General features: G+C 38.1%; 2 protein-coding genes across 3 annotated transcripts; one reads left to right on the top strand and one right to left on the bottom strand.

Moving 5' to 3' along the window:
- The first annotated feature begins 90 nt into the window (after positions 1–90).
- zgc:152951 (uncharacterized protein LOC569013 homolog) lies at positions 91–10,242 on the top strand. Of its 2 annotated transcripts, none has more exons than XM_026911637.3 (9): positions 91–674; positions 2,187–2,434; positions 3,961–4,075; positions 6,717–6,790; positions 6,965–7,162; positions 7,270–7,407; positions 8,007–8,096; positions 8,187–8,330; positions 8,459–10,242. In XM_026911637.3, exons 2-9 carry the CDS (start codon positions 2,195–2,197, stop codon positions 8,585–8,587), a joined length of 1,128 nt encoding a protein of 375 aa, XP_026767438.1. In that variant the 5' UTR covers positions 91–674; positions 2,187–2,194; the 3' UTR covers positions 8,588–10,242. The 2 variants fall into 2 exon arrangements, with proteins under 2 accessions (XP_026767438.1, XP_026767433.1); XM_026911632.3 differs by having other exon boundaries at positions 6,708–6,790.
- Positions 10,243–10,318: 76 nt separating this feature from the next.
- Positions 10,319–12,777, bottom strand: htr1fa (5-hydroxytryptamine (serotonin) receptor 1Fa). Its single transcript, XM_034304741.2, has one exon. It carries the CDS (start codon positions 12,747–12,749, stop codon positions 11,580–11,582), a length of 1,170 nt encoding a protein of 389 aa, XP_034160632.2. The 5' UTR covers positions 12,750–12,777; the 3' UTR covers positions 10,319–11,579.
- Positions 12,778–20,679: the final 7,902 nt, after the last annotated feature.

The raw sequence follows: 20,679 nt of genomic DNA, 5'->3' as shown, positions 1-20,679 counted from the left end.
CTTATTATGAAAACTGCGCAGCGAGTAGCTGGCGGGTGCATTGGAGAACATCAGTTTTTAACGAGCTGCGCAGGTTTTTCTGTACTAGAGATCATTACAGGATCTCCACAACCACTGCGTTACCTGAACTCGTCTACAACATCTTTTAACATCAGCCTAACCGTATCGTGGGTGTAGTTCGATTTTTTGTAGTCAGTCTAAATACTCCCCTCCCCTGGTTGATCAAAACAATAACGCTTCATTGAGACAAATACTCATCAACATGTACAAAATATTGTTTGGTGGTAGAATTCCGCTGCTCCACCTGCACCATAGATATCCCCAAGTAGAAGTGCAAAGGGAGAGTGAACAAGGGAGCATCAGAAAGCACCTGATTTGTAATGAGCCCACTGTTGTCGTCACTGTAGTAATAAAGGGACCTCAAACAGCACAGGATATTAAAGAAGTGTAATAGTGCTGCAAATCATCCCATAGCAATAGCGCAGTATTACAGTATTATATTTCAGATGTGAAACGCGATTAGTAACACTGTTATTGTAGTACAGTGTCAGGACTGCAGCAGCACAGATACTGTTACCTGCTGGCTTAAGCTTTGTGTTTCAGCTTGGAGTCGTCTGTCACTCACTTCCGGTGTAATGGGGAAATTACCTTCAAAGCAACTGCTAGTCTGACAGGTAGGTACTCAGTACTCAGCTGATATTAGTTATGTCCCCGACCAGGATAAAGGGCTTACTGAAGATGGATGGATGGATGGATGAATGAAAGGAAGGAAGGCAGGAAAGAAGGAACAAAGGCAGGAAGGAAGGAGGGAAGGCAGGAGGGAAGGAAGGCAGGAGGGAAGGAAGGAAGGAAAGAAGGAAGGAAGGAAGTACCAGTCTGCTCTTATCACCTGATCAGGTTCATTATGCAGTACCTGGAAGTTAGAATAAAACCCTTCAGAATGACTTCCTTAGCCCCAGGAGTGTGTCAGACTGCAGGCCTGGATGGTCACAGCAGACTTTAACATGCTGCCTCCTATAACATGTGTGATTGGGCTGAGTTTGGTGTGTAAGAGAGGCTTTCAAGGACCTGAATTTAGCACTCCTGATTCAGACAATCATGAGAAATGTTTATGCATTTGCTTGTTTGAGGCACACCAGCGACTCATAAAGCAACTCTCAAAGCCTAAGTGTGAACTGTAAAAAAAAAAAAAAATGTTCCTCTGTGATGAATGGTTTTTTAAAATGAGTATATTTCTATACCAGCAGCTCAGACAGTAGTTCAGACTGTAAGGATTATATTAATGTTCCAGTATGATATTGTTTCTATAGGAACAGCTTATGTACAGGGACTTGTATGGTGGATGTTCCACATAAATGGGTTAAAGTGTGTGTAATTGTTGATGTGGTGCTTTTTTTTGGGGAGACTCAAAGATTTTTGGAACGAGGCTCCAGTGTCAGCACTTTAGAACGGTCAAAGGTAAAGCTGTAAATTTAAGTTTCTGACACTGGAAAGTCTTCAGGGCAGAGGACTTTGAGATTGAAAGGTTGCATTTTTTCATCTTAATAGCATCAAGAGAAAATAAAAAGTGAGGCTGGATAAGGAAAAACTCTTTATAGCTGTTATAAGTGATAACAGGAACTAATTTGTTTCACAGACATTTCACAACATTAGCCATTACTATAAACAAATTAAATGTATGAAATATCGCTCATTAATTAATAAAAAAATGTAATCATCACCAAATTGCTGCAGTATAAGAGAAATACAACACTGTGGGACATGCTGTAATTTCCTCTAACACCACACCCTGTCATGTTTTATTCTTTAGTTAAGAGTGGTTACAGGGTTCAGACTGGTTAATTAGCTGCTTTATGGAGAAACTAAATTGTTTCACCTCCCTTGTGTATCATGTTGAACCTGAAGAATGAATAATTTATTTAATTAGTAACAATTAGAATCAATCTCTGGTCTGATCCTAACAAATATATTCATATGCAGTCACTTTGGTGGGTAAACAGTCAGGATGTTTCAAAATGTTATTATTTTTATTGCTTTTATTTTACCAGGTAAAAGTCTCATTGAGATTAAAAATCTCTTTTTGAAGAGAGACTTGACCAAGAAGGCAGCATACAAGGTTTCAGCAGGAAAACAGACAAAGCAAGCATACAATACAAATAATTGTATTACGGATGTTCTCTCCACAGGTGTATTGATGGCTGTGTTTGAGAACCATATAGCAGGAAGAGTTACTGTGTACTCGGTGCCAGGATGCCCGCAGTGTTTACAGGCCAAGGCTGCATTACAGGCACTGAATCTACCAGTGTGTGAAGTGGATGTGAGTCATGATGCAGCTGTCAGGGCTTGGCTGGATAAGATGACTGGTAGCAGCACTGTGCCGCAGATATTCTTTAACAACGTCCACATAGGAGGAAATGAAATTCTTCAAAATTTGGTGGGTGGGCACCAGTGCATAATCAAGGGTTAACACTAACACTAACAAAATAAAACAAGCATTGGATATAATAATAATAATAATAATATAATAATAATAATACTGTTTATAATATTTATACCTGTATATTTAGCTTGTGAAAATTGAAAATCATTATTTTAATTGTATAATTTGACTTATACATTATACATTTTGCCTTTCTAACACTCATATACATTCTCCAGTCACTTTAACAGGAACACCCGTACTCTTGTTCATTTATGCAGTTATCCAATCAGCCAATCATGTGGCAGCAGCACAATGCATAAAATCATGCAGATACAGGTCAAGAGAAAAATGACCAGACTGGTTTGAGCTGACAGGAAGTCTATAGTAACACAATCACTCTTTACAATCATGGTGAACAGAAGAGCATCTCAGAAAGCACAACACCTCAAACCTTGAGGTGGATGAGCTACAACAGCAGAAGACCACGTCAGTTTCCACTCCTGTCAGCCAAGAACAAGAATCTGAGGCCATCCTGGGCACAGACTCACCCAAGCTGGACAGTTGAAGACTGGATAAAGACCAGGTGAATTTTTTTCCTAATCTAAATTGTCAAGTTTGAGTGAGCCTGTGCCCACGATAAACTCAGATTCCTGTTCTTGGCTGACAGGAGTGGAACCGAATGTGGTCTTCTGCTGTTGTTGTCCATCCAAATCAAGGTTTTTGTTTTGTGCATGCTGAGATGCTTTTCTGCTCACCAGGGATGTAAAGAATGATTATATGAATTACTATATCCTTCCTGACAGCTTGAACCAATCTGACCATTTTCCTCTGACTTATCTTATCAACAGCCAACTTATTTCCCCACTGAACTCTCGCTCACTCACTGTTTTTTTTCTTTTGTTTTGTTTTTCACAGCATTCTGTGTTGTGTGTGTTCAGACTCCTCCTGGGTTTGAAATACCCAGGAGACCAGCAGTTTATGAAATACTCAAACCAGCCCATCTGGTACCAACATCCATGCCACGATCAAAGTCAAAGAGATCACAGTTTTTCTTCATTCTGATGTTTGATGTGAATATTAACTGAAACTCTTAACCTGTATCTGCATGATTTTTTTTTTATCGCACTGCTGCCACATGATTGGTGGATTAGATAACTGCATAAATGTGAAGGTATACAGGTATTCCTAATCAAGCACATGGTGAGTGTAAGTTTATATATGATATGTGGCTTTTGCATCAACATATTCTGACTATAACAAAGTACCCTGGCATAAAGATAACCACCCGTTTAGACAACAGGCATAATTTTTGGCAAGTTCTTTAAGAATACAAGTTTTTCTGCCTAATCACATAAAGGTGAATCTCCTTCCAGTTGAGATACACTAAAGAACTGCATTAGGCCTTTTTATTTTTTCAGCCAAAGAACAACAGTGTCATTTTTGGCTATTTTCAGTGTGTGAAATTTAAAAAATTAAAGCTAAGTGTACTGGTATAACCTTTTAAAAATGGCATAGCTTTAAACCTGTCTTTTCTTTAGACCCCTGATGAACTTGAACCTCTGGTACGTATGGTGAAGGAGAAGCCTGTGCCTCCAGACACCCTACCATTACCTGCAGGAAACAGCCTTGAGTCTGAGGAGAGGGATAGAGGAGGTTAGTGTGCACAGATTGCATGTGGACTGTTACCTTTGAGGTTCTCTACATGCCTGTATGTTTGCTTCCTTTCACTTTAAGCCTGAATGAGAAAATGCGGTGTTCATGACAATCTGTCTTTTTTTTGTAATGAACATGGACAAGAATTTTCTCTCTGGAATGTCTCCCGGCTGCATGTGCAGTTACAACCTGTATCTCCCAGAACACTCTCTGTGGTCATCTCTGTAGTTAGCTAGTTGGTTGAATACAAATTCACATCATCAGTTATCTCAGGCTGTGTTTACAGACTGTGAGAGGGAATCTTCTGGATACAGTGTGGAGGAATGAGGAGACATGGATTGATTGACAGCCGCAGGAGGGGGTTGATGGTGTACAGAAACAGATTTACAGGCACAGAGCTGATGAATTGGCTGTGCAGAGAGAAGTGGAGAATACCACAGCTGCCTCTGTAGGTGACAGGGAAGATGAAAAATGGGTAGACAAGTATAATGGTATAATAAATAACACAGAATCATACTGTATAGTCTTTCCTATAATGTCAGGTTGTTGTTCTGTGCATCAAATCATTACTCCTTGATAAAAGAAAAAAATACACCGATTAGCCATAACATTAATACCACCTGCCAAATATTGTGTAGGACCCCCTTGTGCTGTCAGAACAGCTCTGGCCTGTCGAGGCATGGACTCTACAAGACCTGTGAAAGTGTGCTGTGGTATCTGGCACCAAGACATTAGCAGCAGATCCCTTCAGTCCTGTAAATTGTGAGGTGGGGCCTTCATGGATCGGACTTGTTTGTCCAGCACATCCCACAGATGCTCAATCAGATTGAGATCTGGGAAATTTGGAGGCCAAGTCAATACCTTGAACTCTTTGTCATGTTCCTCAAACCATTCCTGAATAATTTTTGCAGTGTGGCAGGGCATATTATCCAGCTGAAAGAGGCGACTGCCATTAGGGCATACCATTGCCATGAAGGGGTGTACTTGGTCTGCAACAATGTTTAGGTAGATGGTACATGTCAAAGTAACATCCACATGAATGCCAGGACCCAAGGTTTCCCAGCAGAACATTGCTCAGAGCATCACACTGCCTTCATCGGCTTGCCTTCTTCCCATAGTGCATCCTGGTGTCAGCTCTTCCCCAGTAAGTGACAAACATGCACCCAGTCATCCACATGATGTAAAAGAAAATGTGATTCATCAGGCCAGGCCACATTCTTCCATTGGTCCATGGTCCAGTTCTGATGCTGAAGTGCCCATTGTAGGCACTTTCGGGAGTGGACAGGTCTCAGCATGGGCACTCTGATCGGTCTGCAGCTACACAGCCCCATACGCAGCAAGCTGTAATGCACTGTGTGTCCTGACACCTTTCTATCATAGCCATCAATAACTTAGCAATAGCTAAAACAATAGCTTTTATGTTGGATCGGACCAAACGGGCTAGCCTTCACTGTTCATGTGCATGAGTGAGCCTTGGGCGCCCATGACCCTGTCACCAGTTCACCTGTTGTCCTTCCTAGGACCACTTTTGGTAGGTATTAACCAATGCATACCAGGAACACCCCACAAGGCCGTTTTGGAGATGCTCTGACCCAGTCGTCTAGCCATCACAATTTGGCACTTGTCATAGTCACTAAGATCCTTAGGCTTACCCATTTTTCCTGCTTCCAACACATCAACTTTGAGAACTGACTGTTCACATGCTGCCTAATGTGTCTCACCCCTTAACAGTTTCCATTGTAACGAGATAATCAATGGTATTCCCTTCACCTCTCAGTGGTTTTAATGTTATGGCTGATCGGTGTATACGCTTAGTAAAACGGTTCCTCAAGCATTCTTTAGGTTAAGCTTATTAAATGGGTACTATCTAGAGCCCTCTCAGATTGTCAGAAAATTGTCTGTGTTAGTAATCTAGCTAGCCATTTCTTCAAAAATGTTTTCTTTAATGGGGTCCCCGAGGGTCCTTTATATGGTTAATGGTTCAATTCTTTTAAAGGGGCTTTACATAGAACTCTTTTGTTTAAAGGAAATCCTATGTCATAAGTTTCTACAAACCAAATAACCCTTTAGGGAAAGTTTTTATTTGTTGTCCTTTGCAGAGTGCAGAATAAAAGCTGGTGTGATCAAACAGAACATAGTGATCAGGCTCTAATTATTGTATTTTTCTGCCTTGATTAGCAAAAGTAATCAGATAAAAGTAGCACCTTATTCAATGTACAATGTACAATGCACTACTCTATAAGTCTATTCTGTATAAATGGCAGCATATGGCCCCAATAAATTGTACATAGAAGTTGCAGACAGTTGTGTTTCTTGTTGAAGGTAGAGGCTCGTGGTCACTGGTGTATCTGCAGATGCATTCATCCTCTACTGTGATACTATTTGACTTTTTGTCTTTAGAGCTTGTGTATATAAAGATCATATTTTTCATTAAAATCCCTTTCTGTATTGACACACCAAACCCACTCCATTTAAGTGCATATTCTCCTCTAGACTTGCATGTGTTTATAATCTGCACGCATCTAGGCTCTCTTTCAAGCTTGGGGCTTTACTGTTCTGTACATGCTAATGCGTTATTTCCCTTCAGTTTTAGTAAATGAAGAATAAAGAATATTTATTAACATTATTTCAGCAATTACAGCTTCTGAATTATCTGAGGCCCTGAGGAATCTGATCATGAAACTGTACTCTGATCACCTCTCTGCTGATGGCAAGGTACTAACTACCCTGTTCTAACATGCAGTATTTCAACAAGTTTAATGTAAACGGGTAACATTACTTTATTTACTTAACATTACTTTAACTTTGTTCAGATGGAGTGGATTTGGTGTAGCATTAATCTACTGTATGTTATGTGGAGTTATTTTCTTTTTTTCTTTTTTTCTGCAGTCAGTGGACTATAAGGCCATGTCTAAAAGCACATGTTATGAACGTTATTGTGAGCTGGCTGTGTACCTGCAGCGTGTGGAGCTACTCTCTTTGAGTCATGAGGAGAGGCTGGCCTTCTTCATCAATGTCTACAATGCCCTGGTTATCCACGGCTACCTGCGCCTCGGCTTCCCCAAAAACATGTGGCAGAGGTACCGGGTAAGAAGATGATTTGTTTTAGTCGTGGAAGCTCATTTGAAATGTCATATTTTATGTGGCCCTGAAATAACAGATTATAAATGAAAAACAATGATATCATTGTGCAGTTCTTCAACTATGTGAGTTATCTGATTGGAGGAGAGGTGTTCACACTGCAGGACATTGAGAATGGAGTGCTGCGGGGAAACAGGAAAGGAATAGCACAACTTCTGAAGCCCTTCTCAAAGAATGACCCTAGACTACAGGTGACTTGTATTTGTCTCACACTGCTTTTAACTTTTGTGTAAATTTGTTTGCAGGGGCAATCTGTGGTGCTTATAATCTCAGCATTCAAGAGGATCTTTTTTAAATTGTTGTCGAAATTAATCTATCAGTTAATTATTCCATGCATCTAAGAAGCAACAGCAATCATCCTCAGCCTCACTTCCTTGTACCGTTACCTTAATAGGATAATTAATAACTATTTGATCCTGACTAATGTCTTTTTGACTCAGGGGCACTGCTATTCTATCAGCAACACCATCAAATGTACACAGTTCACTTGATAATACAGATCATCTTTTTTTTAATATCAGAGGAATATGTGGTAATTAGCCAACACCATTTCTTGCATTTTAATGTGTTTTTAATGTTATGATTTTAATTTAATATAATGCTGTTAATTTAATGTAATGTTATTTTATTCAAATAGAAGGAGTTATTCAAATAGAAGGAGTAAATGTGACAACTGTATAAAGTAACGCAATTAATACACTTCATATAGTATGCTGTATTAATAGCTGTGCCATTTAAAAGACAGTGGGTTTCATTTAGATCAGTCCTGCGTTTTGTGATACCTCATTAGGTTGCACTTCCTGAAGCAGAGCCTCTAATTCATTTTGCACTGAACTGTGGTGCGAAAGGCTGCCCGCCCATTAGGGCCTACACCCCAAAGGTGAACTGCATGCTTATTTCTGAGTTAGTTAGCTTGTTCATTTCAAATAATCAGTACTATTATTATTTGAGTCTAAATGTTTCTTACCAGGACATTGGCAGTCAGCTGCGGACTGCTGCTGAGGCATTTCTGGAGGCTGATGATGGCTGCATAGTGGATTCTATGAAAAGAGAGGTGAAGCTTAGCCAGATCTTCAAATGGTACAAGGCAGATTTTGGAGACACTGATGAAAAGGTAGCCTGAACCCAAATCTTGGGCCAGTTTGAGAGTCAATGGTGTTCTCTTTGAAGCATTACTAAACATTTCAAGCTACATACAGCATGTACAAGGTCTAATTTTATAAGTTGTGTTCTCCTTTGCAGTTGCTGAACTGGGTTTTAAACCACATGAGGGCATCTCAGAAGAAGACAAGTCTGAAAACTCTTCTATCTACAGGGAATGTTAAAGTGAGATACATGCCTTATGACTGGTCCACCAACAGTTCACACTGATTAAAACTCTCTTACTAAGAGTTTAGGGCTTCAGGATGACTGACTCCGATGTCGTTGATATTTTCTTTAGCAAATGCATGAGAGCACAGATATTTTTACTATGGCTGTAGCCAACTTCTCTGTCAACACTAGGATAAAAATTAAACCACAGAAAAGCTGGCCTTGCTTTTAAGAGGATAACTATGCATTTTAACAATAATTCCTCTACGCTCCAAAGGGCAAGTTTTCCTACCAGCCACTATCCTAATAATTATACTGGATTTTACACTTCCTTAATAATTCTTTACTTTGTGTTAACCAACTTTATTTCTCTTAAAAAGATTTAAACACTATAATAATTACGATATTTAATTGATTTTTTTTTTACCATTTTGTTAATTTAGCTAGTATGGTCCACTTTAGCTATGAAAACAAATGAATATTTGTTGTGGCTATAAGCACTAAGACATTATGCCCCACTGGGGCTGTTCAGCATGGACTATATCAGCAACTGGACCTAAAAGCATAAAAATGCATGCAACTGCACCATTATTATTTACACATGGCTCACAGTGAGCATAAACTTTAGCTAAGTCCATTCCATTTAGAATGTCAATATCAAAGCTTACATAATATCATATTAATTGATTTGTCTGTGCAACTATTTGCCATGTTCAAAATACTCATGAGAGTTGAGAGTGTGTTGTGAAATTGACTGCATGTTGTATGGAAAGGCTGGAATTTTAAAATCCTATACATAGTAATGTATGAACTCTATTCCATCCGGTACCTTTTCACCTCGGTATAAGACACCTATATTCCAAGTGTTCCTCATACTTAGTTCAAGAATTTCTGTTCTATATTTTATTAACTCAAAGATCTATACTGTATATGCAATATGTAAAGGAAAAATAAACAGCAGGTAAACAATTTTATAAACCGGGAATGATTTCATTATTATACTTATCAAGAATTAAATCAATGCAAAGCTAGCTAGCTAATATTGAATTCATTCTGTTGCATGAACCTGGGTTATATAATTCTTGAGCAATATTATGCACTGATGAATAAATTATGATATTGCAAGCTTTAAAAATGAAGCATATGAATCTTCTGGTTTGGGTCCCTCTTGTTATCTGAAGCCTGTGAATTGAACGATATGGATTATTTTGTAGAGCCTATTAATTGGTTGTACTTCCTTTCATATGCAGCTGGAGTCACTGTTGATTATGTGAATACTGTTGTATTATGCGTCATTACATGGTGCCACTGAATTGGTACATGTTTACTTTTAACCATATGCATTATGTTTAGCAAGAAAAATATATGTTTTGTGGAATGAACGATGAAAAAGTTTCTGTTGTGCATATTTCACTGAGCAGTTTGAGAGAAATCTATGTATGTTTTTTTTCTCCTCATATTCGCACCGAGATAATGCGCATGAAATTGAAAATACACTGAGTGTTTGCCTGATAAATGAACTGTGTCATTACTTATCAGCAATAATTGCTTACACAGGTTTCCATTCATATTCAAGAAATATTTATAAAAATTAAAAATAATTAATTATTACATGACTAATAAAATTCTGTATTGCTTGAATGGTAGCATGTTGATTATTATTGAGCTCTGTATACTGCAGCATGTATAATAACAAATGTATTATGTATATGGCTTGTTTATTTTGTAGACATCTTTTAATATTTTTAAATATATTAAAGCTTTAAATAACATTAAATAACCTTTACATAACATTCAATTTAAATAACATTAAGAATTATACTGAAAAATACAAGCAGATTTGTTATTTAAATTTTATGGTTATTATAATCCCATAAGATTTATTATTTTCGTACACCACCTTACATGTATGATGTTTGTAATGAAAAAAAACTCAGCCTGTAATCTACTTCAGTGTTTGGGGATTATAAATTAAGGATTAATCAGGTTTTGAGGAAAATATCAGATGTAAATACATTATATGGCCAAAAGTTTGTGGACACCTGACCATAATACTCGTATGTACTTTTTGAATGGCACATTCCAGATTTAGTTCCCCTTTGCTGTTATAATAACCTCCACTCTTCTGGGAAGTCTTTCCACTAGATTTTGGAGCGTGGCTGTGGGGATTTTCCCATTCAGCCACAAGAGCATTAGTGATGTCAGGTATTGTTGGGCGAGAAGGCCACGTTTGCAGTTTGTGTTCCAGTTCATCCCAAAGGTGTTCAGTAAGGTTGGGGTCATGGCTCTGTGCAGGACCCCCAAGTTCTTCCACTTCAGCCTTGGCCAACCATGTCTTCATGAAGCACGCTTTGTGCACAGGGACATTGTCATGCTGGAACAGGTTTGGTTCCCTTAGTTCCAGTGAAGGGAAATTGTAATGCTACAGCATACAAAGACATTCTGTACACTTATGTGCTTCCAACTTTGTGGCAACAGTTTGGGGAAGGTGCACATACAGATGTGATGGTCAGGTATCAACAAACCTTTGGCCATATAGTGTATGTGAATGGATAAATAAAAGACAATTAATGTATATATGTTCATTCAAAAATCTCAGCAATAAAAACTGTCACACTTTCTTCACACAAACTGTGGACAAAGTTTATGCATATGTTACTGAGAGAGTTTGTACCACTTGCAGGACATCCCAGTGGACACCTCTGTCTCTCAAACCTTTCAAACTGACTCATCCCAGTACATCTTGGGTGAAGGTTGGGTGACTGTTCCAGACAGCACTGCTTCTCCAAATTTCTCCTGCACAGTTTTAAAGTGTGTTCAGGATCATTTAAGGTCAAAATTCACTTGGAAAAAAAGCAAGGTGTCACCAAACTTTTGATGGGCAGTGTGTGTATTTTTACAGATAAACTGGAAGTATGAAAACAATACGAAAAAGTCATCAGTTTTAAATATTCACCTGCATTACAGAAATCTTCATTTTCTCTCCCATTTTCAAAATTTCACATCAATATTTAATGTTTTCTATGAAAGCAATGATATTCCATTTTCTGAATCATAGCTCATTCCGGCACATGATCAGTTTATGAAAGGCTTTCTTGAAGTCCTCATTGAAGACAGTATAAATGAGTGGGTTGATTAGGGAGTTAAGGTATCCTAGCCAGGTCAAAAATGTAGTTATTTCACTGGAGGGGATGCAACTGCTGCAGCTGTTGATAATCACTTCCTGAATGAAGAATGGCAGCCAACAGATGACAAATGCTCCAAGAATGAGGCCCAGTGTCATGGCTGCCTTTCTTTCACGTGCCCCTGAAATCCGTTGTCTTTTGATCGACCTCTCACTGTGAAGCTGAAAATTTGGGCTTGCTGCAGAGATGCGTCCCCTGTCGCCCTCTGTAGAGGGTTCTGACATTGACTTCTCTGGTAGGGTGAGTGCATCATGGTTCTGCTGTTCTCTGTCTGAGCACATAGGGATCTTGTGTCCATTTATCTCAATCTTCTTCATGGGGCTGGGCCCTCTTTTGTGGTAAAGAATTTTAGCTGCTTGGTATATTTTGTAGTAAAGGATAAGGATGAGTATAAGGGGGATGTAGAAGGCCCCAAATGTGGAGTAAAGGGTGAAAGCAATGTTTTCATGCTTTATGAGGCATTCGTTCTCCTGTTCTTTTTTGTGGTGTCTCCAGAGCATTGGAGGTAGGGAAATGAGAACGGACAGAAGCCACACGACACTAATCGTGACAGCAGACCTTAGAGACGTCCTCTTCCTGGAGTATGCCACAGCATCTGTGATGGCGCGATAACGATCCACAGCAATAGCCGCCAAGTGCAAAATGGAGCATGTGCAGCAGGTTATGTCAGTGCTGAGCCAGATGGTGCACATCACCTCACCCATGACCCACGTCTCCTTCACAATGTAGAGGATGCTGAAGGGCATGACCAGGATGGCCACCAGCAGGTCCGTCACAGCCAGAGAGCAAATAAGGTAGTTGGCAGGGTGGTGAAGTTTGCGAGTGACAATGATGGCACTGATAACTAAGGAGTTGATTGCTGTGGTTAGTACAGCCAGCACAGACAGAGTGAGAGAGAGAAGGATCATGCCTGCAGGACTTCTACCAAGTCCGTCTGTAGACTTGGCCCCATCTGTGCCGTTTGGATGCGTGCCGTTTGGATCCATGCCTGGGACCAAATACAGAGAGAACAGAAAACATTTGTAAAACATTATCATTGAGGCCTGATATTGAACTGTTGATCTTAGTGATCCTGTATTTTAAAAAGCAGCACAACAAGAATATACAGTATATATGAGATATACAACATAATATATCCCACTGAATTTGCTGGTTTTATGTCATTATGTGTACAGCATTTCACATGCGAATGTCCTGGAAAATCCTGTAGTAAGGAAGGTATGTAAAGGAAGTATGTCTACTTGTCTTGTTATTGTCCTGATTGATAAATTTAACTTTGGATGCACAACATGCCTCTTCTGCAAACCTATAACCTATTTCATTTAATACACATCCTCCTATTGTATGAGTAAACTTTCCTCACTTATTAGCGCATACCCCCTGACCTGTGACCCATGTTTCATCATATGGCAAACCTTCACTCACAAAAAATGATATCCCAAATGATTCATCCCAGACCTGGCATTTGGGTTTTGGACACTTTTTCCTTTAGCCACTAGATCACCCCATACAATCCCTTCTTTTCAGACTAGGGAACAGAAACTATATTTAAAATCTCTGTTTGGCCACCATTTCTACCACATCGGTTTCAGCAGGGCCTCACCAGTGATGCACCTACTAATGAATTGTTTCCTTAAGGATGTTTTGTGTCTGTGCCTGGTGTTTCCGAATTTAGTTTCTACATAGGAAGTGCCATTTAATACTATGCTTCCAATTCCCACCCATGAAGGGCATAAATGAGTTGCAGTACTGTGCTTCACGCAGGCACTTTGAAAAAATAAATATTTTTGCAAGAAAAGAAATGTTAGTAACAAATGTTAGTTCTCTGGAGGAATACAAATCACAGCTCAAGCACATTCTGCTTCAACAAACAAATTTAACTAATGAACTAATTATTTTTGATAAGGCATTATTTCACAGTTCACTACAGTCCTGTGTTTGTTCCGGAGATAACAGAGATGCATGACCAAAAGAGTGTGGACACCCAAACATCACTTCAATATGTGTTTGGAATATGTGTATGTCATTTTAGAATGTGGCTGTGGGGATTTGTTTTCATTCAGCCACAAGGTCATTAGTGAGGAGGGGCGATAATTAGTAATGTTGGGTGATAACATTCACAGTCTGCATTCCAATTCATTTCTAAGATCAATGGGGTTGAGGGCAGGGCTCTGTGCAGGTGCACATCCATGGAAACCCAATCCATGAAGATCATGAGTAACAATTCTTGTTCTGATATTTCTAGAGGCAGTTTTTCACTCAGAGATGAGACTTACGTGATACATGCATGACCACATTGAAAGTCACAGAGCTCTCCAGTACGACCCCTTCTACTGCCAATGTTTGTCTAAAAAAGATTTCATGACTGTATGCTTGATTCATGTATCTGTGTATAGCTAAAATAACTAAACACATTAATTACACATCCTTTTGGCCATGTAGTGTTTTTTTTTACTATGTTTTAAAGTATATTTAACAAAATTTATAAATATTAAACAAAACTTTCAGATTCTATGAACTTTCAGAATGACTGTACTTACCCTCATGGTAAGCATTAACATTGAATATGATACACTCACAAAAATGGTAGCTTCAAGCAAGTCTTACTTCAACATAACTGTGGTATATGGAATAAATCAGGTAGGCCAGCATTTTTAGCATCACTAAATTGAATGATGGAATGGGCAAAAGGAGTGAGCTTGGTGATTTTGAATATGCCATTATAGTTAATATAGTGCCATTATGTGTGGTTGACTGCCAACCATTTCATGAATTGTAAAAAACAAAAACAAACAAACAAAAAAAAAATTGGGGTTTGTCAATCCTGCAAACAAAACAGCTTATGGATCACAGTGGTCTGAGTAGAATGTGGAGAATTATGCTAAAACCAGGCCACAATAAGACAAATTACATTTAAATTCAATATTAGAATATCACCTTAACAATATACCACTTATCACTTAGCTTATGGCTCAAATGGGTTAAAACAGCTCAAGACCAGGTAAGGTGCCAAAGTTGTCAGTGAAGAAAAAGAAAACATGTCTCCATTGGGCAAAGAAGCATTAAAACTGAACCACTACTGAGTGGGAAAGTGGTACGGTTAGTACAAATACTCTATGCTGTCTGTCATGCTGTTGAATACCAAAGAAGGCACCACATGCTACTAGACATGTGTACATAATAAACTGGCAACTGAGTGTATATACTGAATGAAACTTTTTAAGAATAGCATTCATAATATTGTGTACTTGAGCTGAAACATCCAAAATATGGAAGTGAGTGCTGCTTTTAGAGAGATAGAGCTAAATGGCAAGAGGGTAAAGGTGGGAGTGTCAGTAACAAAAACTAAACCCATAACACACATTGCTGTACCTCTATTGGATTTATGGGCATAGTTGTCATAGTGATGGCTTTATCTTTGGAATGGAAAAAAGGCACTTACTCAATGAAATACTACATTACTGTATTATTTCAAGTCAATTTCCCAGCAATACCTCAGCTTTAAAAAGTTCATTCACCACAGGTGCTTCAATTAAACAAAGTACATAGTCAATAGAAATGAATTAGGTTTTGTTGAATGCATAACCTTCAGTCTGATGTTCTTTTCATGTGAGCTCTGGCCAAGGTAGTTACAGAGCTAATAAAGACATGTTGTAAGTGAAGAAAAATTTGAGATATTAAATTGATTCTTTGTGAAGAACTGCAAATTTAGTTGATGAACTGGAAATATTCATGCAGAGAAATCCCTGAAAGCTGTCTTGAAGACACTAACTGTTCTAAAATAAGCCAGACAATTACAATAGAAAGAAAACACTATGACTTATGCTTTAATTAGGATTATATTCACACCAAGGAAAAAGTTCTGCCCATTAATATCTGGTTAATTAAAGCAACTTATTTTAATGTCACATACTCTCAAATTAACATATTTACATATTATTTTAACATTTCAGAAGTAATATCCTATCATGTTACAGGTGAGAATAACACTGAGAAGGCATGGTTTAAGGAAAGCTCATTCTTTATGGTGAAGCTCATTTGAATTAAAACTCATAAGTCATAATATTGTGGTTATATTTGGGGGTGGGGTGGGTGAGGCTAAAAAAACAAAGACTGAAAACGCAGAGATTTTCAGACAAACTGGCATGCAGTGTTTGAATGAGTAAAATATAATGAAAGAAGTAATGTAAGAAGTACAAGTTTAAATACTGGATAATAATGAATGTTAAACAATTAATCTCACATTATTTTCCTTAAATATTTTCCTTACCACATTAAATGCTAAACATACTTACTAAAATAAACAATAAAAAAGATTTGGTAATAGGTTTACACCTAAAAATATAACGAAACAAATCTACTGGCAGGCTAATGATAAGAGGTAATTTTCAGTAGACATGAATTGCTCTTTAAACTCTCATTCCTGTCATCACCAGAAAGATAACAGCAGTATATACACTACCATGTACAATATTCACATCACAGTGCATCCCCAATGCCCCACCTCCCCTGAGTACTGCCACCCATGACTCATTTCCACAGCTTATGAAAAACTGTTTAAATGCACACTAAAAGCACCTCCAATTGTGAATAGCTTATTTCCCTCAAGAAACATGCTGTTTCCATCCTGTGTCATGCAAACCTGTCATATCCATATGTGCATGCCTCTGAGATGGGAGTCAGGATTGTGCTTTGACCCCAGAAAGTTACACTCAGTTACAAACGGCCTCTATCTTATGAAAACTGCAACTTAGGCAACCATGAGCTCCTTGCCGTCACGCTAGACCTGGAGGTTGGAGACACTGGCTAAAAGTAGCCCTTCATCTTTTCACTATGTTGACTGATCCCATGGGCACACCCTGGAGCCCAGAAACTCTTGTCCTCTTAAATTGTAAAACCTTTTGGTGTTGCAATTTAATCCTGGTGTGCAGAAATATGTCAGCTCCTGGACAGTATATGCCCAGGGCAAGACATATTTGCAGCTCTCTGCAGGAACCTGGACACCCCTTTCTATAACACAATTTTTGTCAGAGATGATGGGATGACCTTTGCCCATTTTTTTAGTGAGCTTTATCAAGGACCTGCCAGTCTCTGAAAGTAATACATACAGTGGTAGCCTATTATCTCATCCCTTTCCCAGGTCTGATTACAAACAAACAAAAGCATTTTTCTAGCAGGTGCTCAAGTATATCAGGCATCCCATTAGACTGGGGAACTACCTCAGGTAGTCATCATCAGTCCAACAGTCCAATGAGCAGACAAGTCTATCTCAGCAACAATGGCCACCACAAACATGAGCATATGCATGGATGGTGATGAACTATGAAGGATTGAAGGGCACTACTTTCTTTAGTCATGATAGAAGGCAGAGATGCTGGATCAGTACACAGACGCAAAACCACTTCTCAGAGCCAGCACTACTCACACCTTCCCCAAGTACCAGTGCTGAAACTGCTCAAATCACATTCCCTCACCTTCCCCTTCCCATAACTGCTACATAAATGACCTCTCCAGGGCTCAGCTAGCACACCTTGTCTTGTACATACTACCCTTCAGCCAGAAATTAAGTTTTGAAAATGGAGTAACAAAGAATAAATGACTGGAAATTGATGCTTAACTATAAAACAAAGGGAAACAGTGTTTGGCTAAGTCATATTCTCTGACAACTGTATTGTGCAATGAAGCTGAGTATTACTTACATATGAGTGCAGTATTATAAATGCAAGGGTTCTAATCCAAATAATTATATTCATAAGAAGTAACTCAATATTCAACGTAACCCCATACGCAACATGCCAAAGATTCTTCACAATTTCCACTTTCCAGATTCTGTTTTACACAAGACGGGAAAAGGAAACCCCACATAGGAGGGCTGTTTTAATCACATTGTGCATATCTCATCTGCCAGTTAATTAGGATAGGCATTGTTTATAGTACACATTTGGTTCACTCTCTCATGCTGATGACGATGCTGAATTCCATTAATAAAAAAATGTCAATGCTATAAATGCCTAACTGCTTTTAAAAGGATTTTGGATTCATTGTGAATGAATAGAGCTATTATAGTGCAAATAATGCCTGAGGTTAATGTCTGAGGTGGGAGAAAAACAGGCAGCAGATTTAGACAGTTAAATAGGAAAACCATTATTTCCACCATGGACAAATCCTCCCCAGACCACCAGAGGAGACCCTCACTCATTTTTTTAATTTCTTCTTTTGTTATCCATTCCATTTCCTTCCTTGATTGTGCTCACCTGTTTTGTGTTTCCCCAATTAGTTCCCTATTTAAGTTCTGTGTTTTCCCTCCTTAGTTGTGGAGCATTGTGTGTGTTTGTGCATAGCTGATATGGTTTTCTGGTCTTTGCTTGTGGGGCTGTGTTGTTGTTACTAAAAAATTTTGCACTTGCATCTGACCTAAAAATTGTATGTTATCTTTATACTTACTGATGGTATCAAAGCAATTTACATGCCAAAATATGTTTTGGTGTTATGTATTATTTCCGATAAATGCTACTGTACTGTACTGTAATCTTCTTTTTAAAACACAGAGAGTAATGTTACAATGATTTTACTATGAAAATGAAACAGACTCCTTTGGTTTTTTCCAAAGTGATGCAAAGCAGGTAGGAGGCATTTTCTTTCCCTGCTGTTATCAAAACTTGCTCTATCTACCACTGTTATCATCCTGTCACAATAACAATGTATTGTGTGTGTATATATAATACTTTAAAATGTACACAATTCAACACAAGGCATTAAAAGAGGCTCAAAGTTCCAAAATACTGCTGTTAAGGTGTTTCGTTAATTTAAGGCTTATAATCAACTAGCCTAATTCTCATAATAAGCTAACTAAGATAGTGGAGTTATATAGAATGCATATTATTCATGCCTTATGATGTTTAATTTTTAACATGAGTAATTTAGTAATGGCTCAGGTTTACAAATGATATTTTAAGTTATTTAACATTCCTGTCTTTCACTATACAGTATATAGGCTACCTTATTTTTGCATGATACAATGTTCATGCAATATTTGTTCTGCTCTAGAACTCATCTGCAGTCTTATACTTGGTACATATGATCCACAACTGCTTTTACATCTACATAAATTGTTTATCCTCATACATACTTACCACTAGTAAATACACAAATAGTATAGTATAGATAATTCACAATACTGCTCACTACACCCTCAGAAATAAAATAACATGGTCATAAGGTCATGACCAAATAATTACCTGATATGAAGGATTCAGAGGAAAATCCAGTCATCAAACTAAAAAACTGTTCTAGAATCGTTAGCTTAGTTTTCTCATGCTACAGCATACATGCTACCTTCTGACTATAGTCTGACTGCGACACACTGCTTATATGCATGGAACTGTAATACAGTACTTGGAAATTAGAGAGGCAAACATGTGAACTGATGAAGAGATAAGCTGTTATAATGTAGTTGAAAAACTATTTGCATAAAGAAATGCAAGCAACATAAGTATATAAGCAACACGTATTTAAATTTGATCACTTATTAAACACGTATTCTAATAATTATATAATTGTAAATTATATAGATGTAAAACCTATCAAAGATTATATTTTGGGAGACAGGCATTTTGGAGGGCTGTTCAGTTTGCCCAACTGTAATAATCTTTGATTTGTTCTAGCAAAATGGATCTTATTATGAAGATGGGTTTAATTTTGTTGACTTGATTAACATATTCAATTTGGGTTTCAAATTTTTATAACTCAAGTGCAAACACATGATAAATGTACAAACCCTGATTAAGCCTTTCATGTCTGCAGCATTTTATTTTGCTTAAACGTGTATTATGACATATGTTTTGCACATCACGTTATTGGTTTTTACTAGAATTAAGAATGTTAAGAGTTGTAAAAATTTTTTTTTAAAAATAAGCACTGGTCTGTGTGTGAATCCATGTAATGCCTGTAATTATAATACACCAACACACTCCTAAAACCATCTCTCACTCACACACACACACGCACACACATCCCTATGCACTTCTATAGCTATCGCACATCAACACCAGATGATCAGACAAATTTGAATAAGATTAGGCAGAAATGTAAATTCATTGAAATGGATACATTTGTTTTTGGCTAGCAGTCACTTCTGCTCCACATTGACGTTCTCTACTTAAATTTGTGAATTTGTGTATTTGGGAAAAGATATTTTATCTATATCTAAAGAATATCACTGATGTTCTTTCAGTATGTAGGCTATCACAATTTTCTTTTTTTAAATATATTGAGTATTTTGTGTTCCTGTATTAGTTGTTTTCCATTCACACCTACATGCTCCTACAACCATCACACACCAACTAACTCATACAGCCATGACACACACACCAACACACTCCTATAGCCATCACACACATCCACAACCTCCTGTATAACCTCCACACACCAACTCCAACAGCCATCACATACCAACACACACACCAATATGCTCCTTTAACCATCACACACCAACACACACCTGTAGGGGTGTGTGATGATTAAGCACTTGTTGATGCATATCAGTCAGTTAAGCTTAGGAATGTGTTGGTGTATTACGGTTATGTGTGTGTCCTTTATACACTAACATGCCCCTATGCATCTCCACCCCCTATCAACATGCACTCAGAGGTCCATCTATCAGTGCAAATGGACAACCATAGGAAATTCCCAGACAATAATTCATGTTTATTTTATAAACTGGCAATTCAGTGTATAACCAGCACACACTTACATAACCCTAACAGTCACAGTTCTAGATGTTCCCAATCACCTGTTAAGCATGGTGTAGATGCCTAGAACTTCATAACTGCGATCATTTATGATTAGTGCCTATGTAACAGGTTAATGAGCCATGGCCAAATCTTTCACCTGTGTAAAGAGTTCAGGTGGATATCCAATGAGATTTCAACTCATGAGCCTTGTAAACTGTTAAATGACTTTGTGTGC

Source organism: Pangasianodon hypophthalmus, chromosome 5 (genome assembly GCF_027358585.1).
Source record: "Pangasianodon hypophthalmus isolate fPanHyp1 chromosome 5, fPanHyp1.pri, whole genome shotgun sequence".
In the NCBI taxonomy this organism is placed as follows: domain Eukaryota; kingdom Metazoa; phylum Chordata; class Actinopteri; order Siluriformes; family Pangasiidae; genus Pangasianodon; species Pangasianodon hypophthalmus.
This window is presented reverse-complemented; position numbering and strand designations above follow the sequence as displayed.